Source organism: Pelmatolapia mariae, linkage group LG10_11 (assembly GCF_036321145.2).
Source record: "Pelmatolapia mariae isolate MD_Pm_ZW linkage group LG10_11, Pm_UMD_F_2, whole genome shotgun sequence".
NCBI lineage: Eukaryota > Metazoa > Chordata > Actinopteri > Cichliformes > Cichlidae > Pelmatolapia > Pelmatolapia mariae.
In genome coordinates, this window is record NC_086236.1 from 69,849,996 (window position 1) to 69,868,158 (window position 18,163).

The 18,163-nt window shown below is 39.9% G+C and overlaps 1 protein-coding gene across 1 annotated transcript in view; it reads left to right on the forward strand.

Moving 5' to 3' along the window:
* Positions 1-5,857: 5,857 nt before the first annotated feature.
* Positions 5,858-18,163, forward strand: part of znf385d (zinc finger protein 385D) — a 92,341-nt gene continuing 80,035 nt past the window's right edge. Inside the window, exons 1-2 of the mRNA XM_063487980.1 lie at positions 5,858-6,092; positions 16,463-16,605. Coding sequence (XP_063344050.1) covers positions 6,071-6,092; positions 16,463-16,605 — 165 coding nt within the window. The 5' untranslated portion in view covers positions 5,858-6,070. The remainder of the gene's footprint in view (positions 6,093-16,462; positions 16,606-18,163) is intronic.

The window sequence follows — 18,163 nt, forward strand, 5'->3', positions numbered from 1 at the left end:
CTGCAGCAAATGTACGCACTAACTTTCGTAGTACCAGAAACTCCTTTTTTAATGTATTTATTTTTATTGCAACCTTTCACGCCATCAAGTTGTTGTGGTATATATATATATATATATATATATATATATATATATATATATATATATATATACATCATCTGGCCTTGGAAGGACCCTTCAGGAGCAACTGTAGATTTTTGGTTCCCTGCAACTACAGCCATTTCTCTAAAATGAAGTTCAGTTCTAAGGTGCTCTGCAGAGGTACCCCTGCAATGCAAAGTCCGGTGAGAGATCTAAAAATACCAGCAGTGCTGGAAGTGGTCCAACAATACACAAGGAGACGACCTTGAAGGGGACAAACTTAAATCCGGCAGGTTTTCTACTGTATAGGTGGAGACCTGGAACTTTCTGATTGCACCTTCTATATGTCACAGTGAGTCTGTTTTTATATGTGACTGTGGGTAGAGTAATCTATAGATTATTTTGTTCCTGTGTTTCATTTCTAGAGACCCTGTGTGTGGGAGTTTTTTGTGTGTGGAGAGCAAAGAGGAAAGCAGCAGAGCAGCAGCCTCATATTACCTCCTGTTGAGTCTGATTACAACCAGCCAGAGAGAGAGAGAGAAGGGGAGAAGAAGAAAAAGACAAATCATGAAAAAAGTAATCGAGAGAGTGACTAAGTGAAAGGAAAACAAGAGAGAAGTGAGAGAAATGCAACAGAATGACTTTCTAGGAATGAGTGTGTAGGTATTTGAGAGAAAACAAAAGCCTGAGTGTCATCAACAAAGGCTGAAAAGGATGTGTAAAAGAGGAGAGCGAGAAAGACAAACAATAATCAGTCTGGCTACTTAATGCACATAACTGTGATACTGTTGCCTCACTGCAGTAATCGGATTTCTTTAACATAACAAAAATAAACAGCCTGCAATTAAGGCAGGTGATTAGAGAAACCTGAATAACAGGCAATACAGTGGTGGGAAAAAGTCTTTGTCTCTTCCTGCTTTCCTGTGTTTTTATATGTTTGAGGAGCAGCACAGTGGTTATCACTGTTGCCTCACAGCAAGATGGTCCTGAGTTCAATTCCACCATCAGGCTAGGGTCTTTCTGTGTGAGTTTGCATGTTCCCCCACTGTTTATGTGGGTTCTCTCTGGGTACTCTGGCTTTCTCCCACAGTCCAAAGACATGGGGTTTGGTTAATTGGAAACTAAATAGCTGTGAATGTGAGTGAGAATGGTCTAAGACAGCTGGGATGGGCTCCAGTGCCCCCTTGCAACCCTGAGAAGAATACATGGAACAGAATGGATGGATAGATTCATATGTTTGGCACACTTAAATGTTTCAAATCATCAAACAAATTTAAATATTAAACAAAGATAACACAAGTAAACACCAAATGCAGTTTCTAAATGAAGATGTTTATTATTAAGGAAAATCCAAACCTTCATGTCCCTGTTTCAAAAAGTGATTGTCTCCTAAACCCACATTTGGTTGGGCAACCCTTGATTGCAGCAATGACTGCGATCAAGCATTTGCGATAACTGGCAATGAGTCTTTAACACCACTGTGGAGGAATTCTGGCCCTCATTATCTTGGCAGAATAGTTGTAATTTAGCCACGTTGGAGGGTTTTTGAGTGTGATCCACCTGTTTAAGGTCATGCCACAGCATCTCAATTGGATTCCGGTTAGGACTTTGACTAGGTCACTCCAAAGTCTTCATTTTGTTTTTCCTAAGTCATTCAAAGGTGGACTTGCTGGTGTGTTTTGGATCATTGTCCTGCTGCAGAACCCAAGTGTGCTTCAGATTGAGGTCACAAATGGATGGTCAGACATTCTCTTTCAAGATGTTTTGGTAGACAGCAGAATTCGTGGTTCCATTGACCACAGCAAGTCTTCCAAGTGCTGAGGCAGCAAAACAGCCCCAGACCATCACACCATCATATTATACTGGTAGTATGATGTTCCGAAATGTTGTGTTACTTTTATGCTAGATATAACGGGAATCAGACCTTCTGGAAAGTTAAACTTTTGTCTTGTCAACAGGATATTTTCCAGATGTTTTTTTGGCAAATGTGAGACGACCCTTTAGGTTGCTTTTGGTCAGTAGTGGTTTTCTCCTTAAACTCTCCCATTGATGTCATTTTGATGCAATTTTTGCCCAGTCTCTTTCTTATTGTTGAATCATGAACTCTGGCCTTAAGTGAACCATGTGAAGTCTGCGGTTCTTTAATGTTGCTCTAGGTTCTTTTGTGACCTGCTGGTAAGCCACTGATGTGCTCTTTGGGTACTTTTGGTAGGCCGGTCACTCCTGGGAAGCTTCAATACTGTTAGATGTTAGTTAATGTCATAGATGTTTGTTTCTCCAGTGTTTCTTTGGCTCATGGCATGATGTTGAGATCTTTCAGCCTGCTTCACTTTGTCAGACAGGTTCTAGTTAAGTGATTTCTTGATTCAACAGGTCTGCCAGTAATCAGTCCCTAGTGTGTTTAGTGACACTGACCTCCGCTTTCCAAAAAATGTGGTAAATAACAGTTAACTCATGATTTAGCAAGAGGGGCAATTACCAGGTATGTTTGGATAACCTTTATCCCTTAAACACTGAAATCATCATTTAAAAGTTCCATTGTACATTTACTCAGATTATCTTTGTCTAATATTTGTTTGACGATCGTAAACACCTAAGTGTGACATATATGCAGAACACTAGGAAATCAGGAAATCAGACTTTTGGGACTTCAGAGTGGAGACATCATTAGAAGCAAGGCAAAATGTTTCAAAATCATTTATGCTCCATGTGAATAATAATGCTGAAATAGATACAAAGTGAAGTCTTTGAATCTTAGCTGTTTGTAAAATTGAAAACTGAAAGCACTACTTTTGAGCTTTCTGTACCATTAGTCCAAATCATCCAAAAAAAGAAAACAATAGATCTAAGGATATGGAAGAAATCTAATTACTGACCTGCTGCATGCATGTGTGTTTTTAACTAATGGCCTGTCTAACTATGTTACTACAAGGCCTCATATCCTTTGTAAATGAAAATTCAAACTAAAAATAAACACAGCACATGGGAGGTGTTGAGAATCCTAACAGTTACAAAAATACAAACTCTCCAGGTGGTAGCTAATCTTCCTTGGAACTTGGAGAGAAAAAACAAGAAGTGAAAAAAAGTGCAGTGCACTCAGCTTGTGATTAAAATAAATTAGCCACCCATGGCAGCAATGAGCACTGCTGAGCCAGTCAGTGTGAGAGAAAGAAATCCCTTCCCAGTGTCTTTGATTTGATAAGGTCTGACGTTAATGGAAGTCAGAATAAATAATGTTTTTTGCTGCTTTACATCAGCCAAACATTTTTATCCTGGTAATCCTGCATTAATTCATTCTTTCACTTGCGGGTCAAAACAAACAAGCTGTAAACATAGCATCAACATGTTATCACCTCATTAAGTTGCCATGGTAAACATGTTAGCACACAATGGCCTATTTAATATTTGACAGATATGAGGCAACTAAAACCCAGAGAAAAATCTCTGGATATTTAACCACCTGCAATTTTTGTTGTTGTTGTTATTTTACAAAATTTCCAAAAAGTCTGGTACATTTTGACTCTTGAGTGCTGATATGTGTGCGCCTTTAGATCATGTGTCAACCTCAATGACTGGGCAATAAAGTTTAAAACAACTCTTGCCATTGAGTTTGGCTCCAAAAATGAATCCTTCTTGATAGATGTCAATATTATAATTATCGACTTTACAGCAGAAAAACAAAATGTGGTTACTGGTACAAAAGCTGTTTTATTTCGATAGCAAAATTTTATCTTTATAACTGTTCTGGGTATATTTATTTTATACCTTACCTCTTTAAACTGCACAAAGAATTAAAGTTTGCATTGTTAGGTGTTTGGCTGCTTTGAGTGGAAGCTAACCCTATTACTGGCTGTAGCAGTTAGCTGCCTGCTAAACTTAACCACAGCTAACCTGGATCCGCGAACTGGACCCTCGAGCAAGTTTTTTTGGTTTGTTGTGTGTGTTGGTGCCTTTTGAAGCATTTTTAATAATTAATATAATGGCCTGCTGTGCTCTTAACAGCTTGTCCAAGATGGCTGTGCATCAGTCTTGGTGAGTCACATAAAAGCATTTCATTTGCATGTTGCTTATTACTAATTAGCAGATGTCTGTGTTTGTGGCATGCACCCACACAGTTTATGGATGCAGCTTGCTAATGAAGCCTATTAATGTTATCTGATAACTTAGCACTCCATCTTCCCATTAAATGTAATGACTTATGACACCAAAAAACAATGAAATAGTGTTAAAATCAAATCAGCACTTCAATAGGTCACCATGGCTTCATGATTAATAGATTAAAAAACAAAGTAGGAAACTACCACATCTTTATAGAGTTGCAGAAATGAGTCCTAAAACTTGGATATTAATTAGTATTTTTTTCAGTTGTCTGTGGGACTTTAACATAAGCTTTATATGTCTTCATGTTATGTTCGACATCATAATGCACAAGTAACTACTTCTTGCATCGCTCTATATAAAGTATTGTCACGGGAACTTTGTTGTAGTGACTGGTGTGAGTCCATGCACATGCCATCGTGCAGCAGGTGCAGTGCTGGAAAAAAAATACTGCAGAAATCCAGTTCCTTTATTTAGTGTGTATGACGTTTCATGCATGCCTGCACTCTCGTTTAGAGAAAGTGTTTTTTAACTTACATAATTGTACTTACACATCAAGAATTATAAAATTACTTTATCTCTATTCTAGAAAAAAATGTAACTGGGCGCTCCGTCCAGGACACTATGGAAAATCCCACTGGCTGTGATATTGGTATCTTAAAATGGTTTATATACTGAATGTTTTGTGGTTGTTTTTACACATTTTGTATTCTATTATGTTGGTATCTTTCAAAATACAGAAAAGAGTTTGCACTTGGCTCATATTGCTCTGCTGTGGAGTTACTTTGTTCACCAGCAGGGCAAAGAAACCAAAGATAATAAGAAAAAGATGGGAAAAAAACCCAAAACATGAGCTAAAAGATACTAAAATGTTCTGCAGAGCTTTAATTCTGCCTTGACTGAAATATTTCCCATGCATTTTACTGTTGTTTATATGAAAAAAAAATACTGTTGGTTTAACGAAATTTGACTGCCACAATTTAGTTCATATCGCAAAGTTTGTTCTTAATGCTTGAGTGCCTGAAACGCTTCCATGAAATGCTTATCGAGAAGTTTGATGCCTGACATTTTTGTCTGCTTCCGTGTTGCTAAATCTCCTTCATAACCTGATTTCTCCCAAGTTTTTTGTATGCATGCAAATGTGCGGTGTAAGAAAAAGATGTTGATAAAAGACAAAATGTGAAGAAAAGCAACAAGAAAGGGAAATAAAACAAAAAACAAGGGGCAAAGATATTAAAAGAGGTGGAAACACTGAGAAAGATATGAAGAGAAAGACAAAAGAGAGAGATGGGAAAAGTCAGAGTAAAGTAAAAGTAAATGGAGCGAGCTGGAGATGGAAGCATGGAAAGGAGAATACGATCAAATAAAGGAGTGACAGCGGGGGAAACCAGAAGTGAGAAAGCGCAGGAGAGGGAGAGGCTTGGTTGACACATAAAACAAAGATGAGACAACTACAGAGAGCGAAAGAGGCATTTGTGGAGAAGAAGCTGTTGCTGGAAAATGCAGATACACACCTCGGAGAGAGAAAAGAAAGAAGCGCAGGGATTTAGCTTGTGGAGGGGCCAGAGAGGAGAAGGGGGAGGAAGATAAGAGGAGGAGGAGGAGGGAAGGGAAGCGCTAAAGAGGAGGGGAGGGGACGAAAGAGGCAAGGGAGGACCAGTATGAGGAGAGAGGGAGAGAGAGGCAGATACGGAGGTCCACAGACAGCAGCGGCGTGCAGAGTGCAGCATGCAGACTGGCCACTGACGCTGCTGTTGGATTGAACACACATGCAGACACACACACACCCCTGAGGAGTGTATGAGACATGCCCAGGCTGCTGTCCATGGACACACACACACTGGCAGGGCACCAGAGAGGAAATACAGCAAACCCCCGAGCCTGAGGAGCTATGGAGAGCAGCATGTTCTTTGGTGAGTGTCTACATTTATGTGTGGTTGTGGAGTGTTTACACAGAGCACCTCCTCATCGTGTGTGAGAATCAGTGCAAAGTCCTTCCTTTAAAAGCATGGGAGTAAAAGCACAGGTTTCCTTTGCAGGAAAAGAGCGTGAAGTTACAAACCTAAGAGACCTCTTTTTGTCTGCGTGTGTGTTTTCGCTGCTTTATCACAGTCAGATGCAGAGTGAAAGTGTACATTTTCTCCTCTCCAAAATGTAAATATGTTACAGCCTGCTTGTTACTTGTTCTGGAAACTAAAAAAAGGCGGATAGGGGGAGCTGCTCGCTGGAAGCGTGAAGTTGCTCACGGAGGGCTCCTAAAAATGTTGAATGAACCTGCTCATCAGGTAAACGCCTTCCTAAAGCTCATGTATGAGTTTATTGGACTCAATCCTGGGTGGCTGAGAATCCAAGCTTTGGATTTCATTGTGGATGTTTAACCAGCTGACACTCTGGAGGAATCTAAATAAGACTGGAGTCTCCTGGCTTGGGCGCCACTTGATATTCAATGTAGGTTAGTTAGAGAAATTGACGAAAGGCCCCTTCCATTAGTTTTTATGGAGAAGACTGAAGGAGGCTTTGGAAGACTTAATGCGCGAGCGACTTCAAGTCAAGTGCTCTTCTCACGGCTGGCTTACAGTCACATCGGAGGAATAATTACACAGGGATCCGGAGTTCTAAGGGGGCGATTTGTTAAATGAAATACTTTTTTCTATTCAAGGGATTAAAGCGATCTGAAGTTACAGACCGTGGCTTGTAAGCATCAGAAGGATTTTCTCTTGTTATGCCATACACAGAGGAGGAGGAGGAGGGAGGGAGGGAGGAAAGGAGAGCTGGAAGCTTATAAATGAATAAGCTGTCAGGTGCAGAGACAGCTTGAGCTCTTTGAGATCCACAGTCGATGTCGGTCAGGTGTGAAACTGCTGGATAGCGAAGAAAAAATAAAGGTAGTGCAGGTCGGGCTGGATGAGTGGGTTTTAAGTTTGGGCCTGTTTAACCCAAAATCATAAGAAGTGAAAGTGAAAAAGCCAAGAAGAACTCAGAGGTTTCGTCAGAAGGTCACGCTTGTTTTCTCTTCATTCTCATCAGGTGGAATACTAAGAGGCACCTCATCGCCACTGCTCAGTGTAAAACAAATGAAAGGGTAAAGGTCACTGCATACTGGGTGTGCATCGGTTTAGCATTTATGAACGCAATCCTGAGTGCACTGTATGGAGAAAATGGATGGTATATCTTAAAAGATTAATAACGCTGTTTGTACTCTCGCTCTGCATTGCTGCAGTTTTAACTGGAGCTTGTTTTCCATTGAGGTGATTAATATCAAGTGACTTATGCTGACCTCTTCAAAACAAGATTCCAGTAGTGTAGGAATAAAAATAAACAGAGCAGAAACAAACGCTAATCTCTCATACATCACAATCAGTAAATGAACTCTGAGCAGGGTAATAGGTGCTGAGTGTGGGCTGCAATCATACAAGCTATTAGCGCTGTTGAGTCAGAGGCCCAGAAGATATCTAGCCGGTGTGTTTGCCACTGTGGTCGGCGTTTAGCCTCACATAAACGTCTTTTTGGTTAACCTCAGATTACAGAGTGCATGGGAAGTGATTGTTGGAGCCAATTCATAGACAGCTGTGTTTATCAGTGGGCTAAACTCATGACAACTACAGTATGCTAATCTGAAGGGACTAGAGGTAGCATGTGTTATGTAGCTGGAAGCCAGATTTATGCCACACGCCACTGAGATTTATGAAATTTCAAGAGTACAGAGTTTATCCTGTAAAGGTTAATTGGAAAATGGGTGAACGTGTAGCTTTCAAAAAGTAAGAATGTTCTAAATCTACCCTTTGTACTCACTTTGTTCATTTTAATGGGGGTGAAATGATTTTATGCTGCGTGCTTGAAGGGAATTGCTGATCTCACAGCATGTTAAGGGTCACAGAATACAATCAGGAAACTCCGCAAAAACACAAAAGTGTTAATCACATCTGGAACGTCATCAGCATATGAATGAGTTTTTAGAGGAATTCAGATTTATCTAATAATTGGATTTATATTTGCTGAGAGAACTAGATGGCCGCGCGAGAGCGAGCTTGTTATTTTGAGACTCTCTGGCAGCGCTGACTCTCGGTCTCTCTGGGCAGATCTTATCGGAGGAACTGCCAGGTTCAGGACAGTAAGAGGAGGCAGAAGGTGGAGGAGAGCGAGCACGAGATGATTCATTATTAATGCCAGTCGGCGTCCTCCAGACATCATTTTTACTCTCTCCCTCTCTCGATATAGTGCCGCAGGAGTAAAAAAAGCTTGAGCCCCAGATACGCGAATCCTTCAGGAAGGGCAATGCAGAGTCTGAATCACAGTACGATACAGTAACCACACAAACACACACATCTCGTTCAATGAGCTGCTCTTAACATCTCATACTGTGTGTGCTGCAACACGGTCTCAAAAGGAATGGATAAGCAAAGGCCGGTGGGTGAAAACTTGAATCTATTCCGATCTTGTTTCCAGAAGTCAGATCTCATCTCAGCTCTACATCCTTACGCTTATGGGCCAAGCGGGCAAAAAAGCTTCTCCAAAAGCCCGAGGTTGAATGCGTATCAGCTCGATTGTGCCTAATTTGATTCATTAGAATTATGTTTTAATAAAATAAGCCCTAAAGCATGCCTTCAGCTGACATTAAAATGTTATCAAGCTGCATTATGCTGATGTGTTTGCATGTCTTGCAGACACAGAGCATCATTAGCATTGGATTGCACTCATGATGTGTGGAAAAAATGACAGCTGTGATATTATTTTTCTTTTAGCTCAGCTTTGGTCACCGCCTACTCTTCAGGGAAATCTTTGGGTTTTTTAATTGTTATGTTCCCGTACAAATCGTTGACTTTGTTTGCTTGGATTTTGGCACTGGGCAGCATCGAGTGTTTTTGTCACAGCCTTCTGTGGTGAACACAACTGTCTGTTGTGGCTGGAAATGATTTGATGAGACCCAGTGAATCCAAACAGTAAAGCAATGGGCAAAAACAATGAACACTTTGTTGAGCTCGAGGAAGCAAGGTCAAGTGCCAAATCTCTATGAGATTATCACTATACAGTAAGTGACACTTATCCATTTACATACAGTTAATTTAAAATATAAATTAGAAAAGAACGTAGTTCTTGGATTCAGTTTTTTCTCTTTGGACTGGAAAAAAATCCAAGTCCAATGGCTGTACTGTGATTTCAGCTACATTCACATGTAAAATGATCTCTCATGCATAAGATAAGATAGCCGTTATTTGTCCCATAGACCAGAATAAATAAATAATAAAACATAGGAATAAAAAAATCTCAGTAATAAGCAGGAGCTGCTGTAACAGGCTGCCACTCCCCCGGCGCCAGATGTTGAAGCAACACTGAGAGAGCAAGAAGTGGCAAAGGATGAGCAGCGGCTAAATCTAGTGATAGAGATACTAAATTAACAACAATCAAGTGAACTGAAGCGTGACGGTCACTGCTGAGAGCGAGAGCGACGTCAGGTGGACAATCTGAGAAAGCTAAACGTTTCCATTTTAATATCGCAAAATCAAAAATCCAGCGCACCAATAGTTGGGTACAAATAAAGAAAGTAGTATTGGTCTAATTAAAGCAAAATTGCACAGAAACACTGTAAATGTAGCCTATTATCAGATCTTTGCTGAGACTTCATATTATTTTATATTTTATTTGATTGATTTCATTAGTTTCAGATTTTGCAGAGGGGGACAGTAAGCTCTCTTTGCAGTTTTCTGTGTGGCATGAAGTACAAATTTGTGGTTACATTTCATAAACAAACATTTTGCAACCTCAACAACTCATAAATCTTACATTTAGGTCTCGCATACTTGGTGCCATTGCCTGCACGAGAAGCTCACAGAGAGGTCTTCATTCAGCTCCAGCACTTTCCTCACTATGTAAACAGATCAGTACCAGAGAGATTGTTTGGAGGCCACTGTCCTGACATATAACCAGGCTTCTTATTCCAGTGACCTTTACTGTTCTGTTTGTTTGGCTTTTGCTTGTTTACTTTAGTTGTGATGATTTCAGCAGATACTCCTGACAGAAAAATAGACGACTAGGCCCGGGCTGAGGAGAGAACTCAAAGTTCGTCATTTCTGACTTGCAGGCTTTTCAGGCAGTCTTCTACTTCAATATAATGAGTGTGACCCGATGACCTTCCAGAGTGGAGTGACTCTCCGGAGAAAGTCTTGATGCACAGTAGATGACACTGTCACCTGGATTTACTCAGTCACTAAGTCAGGCACACATAAGTTCTCTGACATGTATGAAACATGTATCCCATTTGTGCTTTTACAGCCTCCTGTACCTGACTTTTTCTGTCACTATGTTAAAGTATCATGAAATTTGTATGGTGCTCAGTAGCTGGGGTCAAAGTTTACTTTCCTTGTTGCCTTTTATTGTGACCTTTTCCTGGTGGTGACAGAAGATCAGGTTTAAGAAGGAATGCAGGCATGTTTACATGTGTTTGGGCATGTTGGCCAGGTTGCGATTGTTCCATTACCTTTTACCTTTTTACACCTCAGGCTTAGGAAACTATGGAAGACCTTAATTCTTTACTCTCAGAGCTCTTTAGATTATTAGCCATACAAGTCGCATTGATCTACAATATGTGTGGGAATAAGGCTGGAAACCAATCCAATGCTGTGGACCAGATAAAAAGTTTATTTAATTTATTGGCATGAAATTTTGCACAAAAAAACCCAGGGAATTTGTCCAGTGACCTTGGTGAGCCTGTGACTGTTCATATTGCACCACAGTGAGAAATATCTCAGAATAATTGCATCAGTTCCTGTAAAATTTACAGATATTCAACAGCGGGACAAGTACTCATGTCTGATTCTCTAAAATCACCATACACACACGTTAAAGACGTTTTACATTTACATGTAATGTGAGCTCTCAGAGAGCAGCAGGAGGTCTCTACTTTTTATGTCTCACTCTGTGCACCGCTGCTCTCTGTCACTTGCTCCTCCCCATGAGCACATCAGACGGGGAGAGAGCGAGAGCGCATCGTTACTGTGCCCGGAGAGCATGATGATGTGCAGCTTTAGAGCTGTTGCTAGGCCTTGGTTGAAAAGACGTGATCTGCCAAAGGTGTATGAAAAAGTGACGAAATCTTGTGACAAAGTTGCTAAGACAGCAACAAACAGGTGAAGTGAAGCGTGATTATTACTGCTGTGAACCAGATGGATGTCAGGTGAAGAAGCTGAGAGAGTTTATATTTCCAAAATATCTGAATCCCAGATTTGGAAACGGAATCCTACACAATAAGTGAAAGTCCAGAAAAATGAATACTTGCCTATATGCTAGCATGCTAAAGGGAGATTGTGAATATTACAGAAATTAAATTAAATGGTTTGGACCCTGATGTCAGTATTTAGCTGAAAGCACTGCAATGTTAAGTTATAGACTAGCCATGGCTGGACCCATATTGTTCCTCATGTCCAGCAGGCAGTGACCCCAGCGGTTATGAAGAGAAGTCTGATTCTGTAAATGTTTAACAGAAAATAACTACTTTTTAATGTTTATGATGTCATTTGTCACTTTCATGATGTGTTATTTCTTTGAAAAATAAAGCAGTCTATGATGTAAGAATCAGTATATTCTTTTAGGTGACTGAATATCAAATGCCCTTGATTTTATAGTTAAACCCCTCACTCTTGTTTTCAAATAACAAGAAACTGAAACCTAAAAATTGCCTTTAAATGCCTTTAAATGTCTTTACTACTTCTACTACTACTAACAATAATGATTCAGTTTTATTAATATAGTGCCAAAATTAGTGCTGTCAGCGTTAATCTCGTTAAAATGACGTTAACGCCATAACTGCATTAACGCGGCAAATCTCAGTTAGCGAGTTACCGCGGATCCCTCCGCGCGTGAGGCTGCACAGCGTCAACGCATTAGCGCGGTTAGCTCGTTAATAGGTTGACACCACCTAGCCATCCACGGCCCAGAATACGTGTTGCCTTATTTGTAAGGCAAACACCCCACAGTAATACTGAGAAAATTCCAGCTACACCCTACATCCAAAAAAAGGGAGGGTTAAAAGGGAGTTTTTCCTTCCCACTGTCGCCAAGTGCTTGTTCACAGAGAGTTGTTTAAATGTCGGGGTTTCTCTCTTTTATTGTAGTGTCTTGACCTTACAATTTAAAAAGTATTGAGGAGACTGTTGTGATTTATAAAAATAAAACTGAATTGAATTGAACTGAACTGAATCTGGTCAACCAGTTGAGGCTGAGGAGAGGGGTAATAATAATAATAATAATAATAATAATAAAAACCAGTAGAGTACTAGAGATTGTTGGCAAAAATAAAACAGAAAAAATTTAAGAAAACTAAAGAGATTGAAAAATACTGCATGAAAAATAAATATTGTTTTTATTGTGAGGAATGTGAATACTGTGGATTAAAGATGCTTTATTTATAAGCAACAGATCATATCTCGAATGGTGGAAAGAAAGCTAAGTACAGTTACTCACCTTTGAAAGTATTTCGCTTTTATCCATTTCAGTCATTTTTTCCCCTTCAACATTTAAGGTCGAGCAATAGAAGGCACTGCCACTGATTTAATTTCACAACAGTGCATAAAGCTACAGTTCAAAATATTAAAGCTGTTACTCTTAATTAAGTAATAATAATTCAAAAATCTTGAGCTATAAAACACTCTAAAAGTGACCACTTACGAAAGGCTTTTAATGGAGATGTTTTATGTGTCTCGAAATAAAATTGCTATTTTTTTCCCACTAGTAACTGTGTCAATAAAATAACACAACTTTATTGCGATTTCCTGTTCAGTGATGGAACAAATCAGTTACTTGTATATAAAAAATCTCAGACTTCAACCATGGTGGGAAGTCAGATTTCATTTCCTATCACTCAGCAAACCAAACGTGACCCTATCAAACAAATTCACTTTTCAGTTTGTCACTCCTCATCTCACTGCAGACTAATCTGACACATCATCCCCGGTGTCTTTGAGCGGGCTGTTTTGACTGTGCGCGTCAAGCTGATGAATGGCGGATTTTGGTTGAGAGAGAGGTGAAGCGAGCCTGCAGGCTGACGTCAGGCCGGCATGTTGAGAGATGGCACGGTTGAATGATCCCTACAGAAGGACATGCTTTGTTAAAGTTGGGACTAGGACGTGCCTCCACATGAGAGACGGCATGTGCTCTTTTTTCCAACAGATGGCAGCGCTCCGGCGACTGGAGGGAAAAGACAGAAGACAGAGTGGGAGAAGAGGGGGACAAATTGTGGGTTTTTTTCCCCCCACTTCTCCTCTCATCTTTATGACTTTTGCTTTTTATTTACCCCTAACCACTGCCTGGGGACTGAAACGTGGCAAAACTTGTTTTTATTTGTCTCAAGACAGTGGTTTGATATCGTATCTGCCAGCGCTTTAGAGCCATGCTGGCCCGGAGTTCCACTGTTGTTAAATGTGCAGTGATTTAAAAAAAATCATCCCTCTGGTTTTCATTATAGCTTTACGGAATAGCTTCTTTAATTCCTAATGTTTTGGAAGCTTGTGACCGTTTTTTCTGCTCTTTTTCGTTCGGTCCTGGCCGTACTGAAATCAGTCCTGTGCTGTTTCTAATTGGTGGTTTTAAAAGCACTCTGCTGGCGTGGCGCGCTCACATGACAATAAAAATGAAATATTTACTTTTGTTTTTCCTAGAGATGTGTGGGCCAGACCTCACTTGCCATTGACTCATTGAAACGTTGCGCTCGCTGCAGTCATTCCACGTCAGCTATTTGCGGTGACGATTTCAGAACGAGAACATCTGTTTTGAAGAGATAAACATCATTGTAGAATCACACGGCGGTTATCTGCATATAAAGCTTGCTCTCGGTAGACAGTTTGGGTCTTATTGTGATTACAAGAAAGAAGAATTCAGGGAATTCACAAGACTGCAACCTGAATGAGTAAAGTGAAACACTGAAACAACTCACAGAGTGTTCTCTTAACCGTGTAGTAATGCACATTAATGACTGCACTTGCAAGATTAGAGTAAGTAAAACAGTTAGAATGCACCCTTCTATAATGATATAACTTGTAATGGTTATTGGCAAATTGTAGATATGATATTGATCATGGAGGTGAGTTCTTGACTCTGAAATCAACAGCCATATACCTAATGGTAAGTTTCCACAGGATCCATCATTTCCACGCTGAGTTTATTATCTGTGCAACTAGCTGAGCAATTGTGGTGCAGCTGCATTTTATTTCTGAACAATAGAGCAAAGAGTTGCATAATGTTGAGGTTTAAACTACTTGACTTGCCTCTGAAAACTACATAACTTGATCAGCATGGATTATTTCTCATGTTGAAGATTTTCAAGAACACTTTCTTTGCAGTGACAAAGAAAATCTGTGAAACAGCCATGGTGTTAGTTTAAGTTTGAAATTCAGGAGCAGAGAGTCTATCAGATGTATTCATCCAATCAGGTGCAATTGTAGAAGAGGCTGTAGGGCATGTCATATGACGTTAAACTATTTAGTGGCTCACTGATCAAGCATCCAAGGAGCATGACCCCTCTTGTGCAAAAACGGCTGGGACATGTAGTAACAGTTTCATCAGCTTTGGCTGAAAGCGAAAGAAAAATGCTGACTTAAGATTTAAAACAAACTGATACAGAGAAGGATGACGTATATATTTATAAACAATTTAAAACTGAATGTGTGGTATGAATGACCGATCTCACATAGTTTGTTCTTTTTTTATTCTGGTTGCTGTTCCTCTAACACACGGCCACAGCTTTTCAGCTGTGTCCACACACAACAACAACAACAACCCCAACCTCAGGTCCCGGCACGTTTTGTACAAGGGAGGCGTGGTGAGCTGATGGAGCTCTGGTGTGTCAGCCTCCCCTGCAGCCGTGCAACAAACCACGCCCTGCCAAAGAATGAAATTGTAAATCTTATTAGTTTGTTTTTCTTTAAAAAATTGTTCAGTCTTCACTATTGACAATATATGAAATCCAACAGCGATGTTGGATTTCTTTACCTAGACGATACCATGTTTAGATGAGAAGGTGGAGTTCTACTGTAAGTCATCATCATTCCCAGGCGTTGGTTACAGATCTGTGTGTTGAGCAACCAACCAACAAAAACAGCCCTAACTTTAAAGTTTATCAGCATTTAGATGGATAAGTTCTAAAAACAAACTTTCCTACGAACTCCTGGCACACTTTCTCGTTTCGGTCGCTCTGTCTAGCTCTCTCTGGATTCTGTCGTTAGCCGCCAAACACAAAAGTTTCTGCACCTCATCGCTGGACCACAGTTTTTATTTGTGTGTAGGCTTTTCAGTTAGTGACAGTTTTCAAAAATGATTCTTGTGAAGGAGTTCCTCTCATGACCCCATCCAGTGTTGTCATTCCCTGGCTAATTAGTGGCAGTTTGTTGATTTTTGGCTCAAATCAGCTCACTTGGAACGCTGACAAAAGGGTACTAAAAAAGTACCTGGTACCAGGTAGTACAACCTAATGGAAAACCCTATAGACCAAGGGTAAGTTGAGTCAAGTCGAGTCCATTGCATGCTAGTGGAAAAGAGGCTATAGAGTACCAGGCTCAAAACATCTTTTGCCTCAATAGCCATCAGAAGTACCGCACTGTTTAGAACTTTTGGACTGTCTTCATTTTTCCCCCCGGAGGTTAAAAAATGTGTGTTCTTCAGCACAGAACAGCAGAAGACTTTCATATTCTTCTTCAGTTGAGATGTGATTAAAAGTTCCAGAAGAAGGTTGCAATTGGACCTGAAGTTGAAACAATGTAATCACAGTTCAGTGTTAAAATATAAAAATCTTCAAAACTGGAGAGAGGAAATTAGATTATGATGAGTTTGCACTACCATAATAAAACCATTGCTAGAAAATGATGAAAAAAATTACTTTGAAATAATGGAAATCCCCCAAAGGGCATCAAGGTTTTTCCAGCTTTAAAACATTAAAACCAACCCAAGTGGAGATTTGGGGGGGATTTCCATGCCATCAGATGAATTACAATGTATTTCACAAGCTGCCAAAAATACTTTTTTACTTCTGGCATTAATTTAAGTTCAATCAATTTTCACTGTAAGCTCTGGAGCCGATGTAAGGAATGTCTTGCCTTGGCAGTTGTGGTGGCTGAGGTGCTTAAGTGGTAGATTAAATGATTTGTACAAACTGAAAGCAGGGACATCGTGATGTCGTAGACCTGAATAAAACAAGCACTGAAGGTTAATTTAAATGTACGCTTCCAGATTTCGGCTTGTGCATCTTGCCCTGTTGCTGTCTGTAGTTCAACATGTTGCCTTTGCTCTCCCTCCTGCAGGTAACACATGTCAAAATGGCCTCATGCCTGCATTGGTGCGTCCCACCCTGCCTGCTGTCCAGACCTCGCTGGCCATGAAGCAGTTTCTACCTATTCCTTTGGATACAGCCTCAGCGGTCAGCCTCTTTCCAGGATTCAACACAGTGAGTGGCATCCTTATCTCCTTGTGTCATGTGATCGGCTTGCTGGTTTTCAGATTCTCTTTGACTCCTGCTAAGGTCACAGTGAAGGACACCCTCTGTGATCTCAGCAGCAGAGACAGATTTTGTATTTCAGTGGTGTTTTTGCCATATTTGTCAGCATGTTTGTTTAAGCTGTTATTACTGCCTCAAAAAGATACAATGAGGAGCTTTTAGCTTTGAGGCAGTAAGGTCCAACCTTTTTTTCCATGTCTTTTTATCAAACGCTCTTTCACACAGTTGGGCATAAACCATTTAATTAGGATGATTCTTTCAAAGCTTGAATGTGAGTTTGAAAGGGAAGGAGTATGTATAATGTGGCTGACACTTCTCTGAAAAGGCCTATGTCTTTCTGTGGATTAATGAATGCTTTCTTATGCAAACATTTAGATAGAAGCCATTTACGTTGATCTCCAACCATTTCGTTGTATATCTATTATAGAACCACACATTTTGTCTTTTCTCAGTGCTCCACTAATGTGTTTCTGCATTTCTATATGTGTGATTATTGTGATTATTGTGCACTTACTCTGCAAAGAGTTAACCTAATCCGTTTTATCTTTATGTGATTTATAGACAGCTCTGCCTTTAAGCTCCAAGTTCAAAACTCATAAAAACAGAGCAGGTTACTTCTCTTGGAAGAATTTGTCTGCAGAGGACAACTCATCTCCTTGTTAACATTCACATCTGTTTTTATTTTTAACCCAGACGCAGAAGACGATGTAGCTTACTGTAGAAAACTGTAGCTTACTGTAGAAAATGCTGAAAACTAGTGTTCATCCAAGCAGTGTAAAATGGCACAATCCAAAATGTGTCTTCAAAACCAGCCATTGTTTCTTTTAAAAATATGGCTTCTTAAGTAATTCTTAGAGCAAAGTGAGCCTGCGCAAGCATGCTTCAAGATGCACTCATGATGGTAGCAAAGGTCCGGCTGCAGAAATGTTGCAAATAATTTGGCTTCATTTTATGTATCTGTCTTTGTCCAAACAGTTTGCTGATAATCACCAAGATGTTTCCTGGAAAGAACTGTGTTGTTCGCTATTAATTATAGGAAAACAGACGCAGTGTTCAGAGGTTACTTTTTCAGACTTGTATTTGTGAGTAATTGCTGTCAGATCGAGAGTCAATGCACAGCTGGTCAGCTGAACATCAAAAACTGTTAAATTTGTTTAGAAGCAGACAAACATGAAATTTCTCTCTAATTAGTAACTTCTTACAGAATCACTCGCAGAAAACTTCAGAGAAAATATTAAGACTTTACACTCAAAGGGTTTCCAATCGTTTTTCACATTGTCCATTTTTCACTAATGTGTTTGGCTCACATTCTTTCTTTGTTGTTCTTAATCAGTGCTGGCTACATCCATAACACCCCTTTGAAAGCTTCTAAAACTTCAAAGCATCTAACATTTTTGACCAATGTTATATACTTGTAGACTTGTATACTGTACCTCTTTTCCAAGAAATGTTTTCAACAGTGATGAAAACAAGATAAATCTGTACTTTCATTCATTGTATGGTTTGC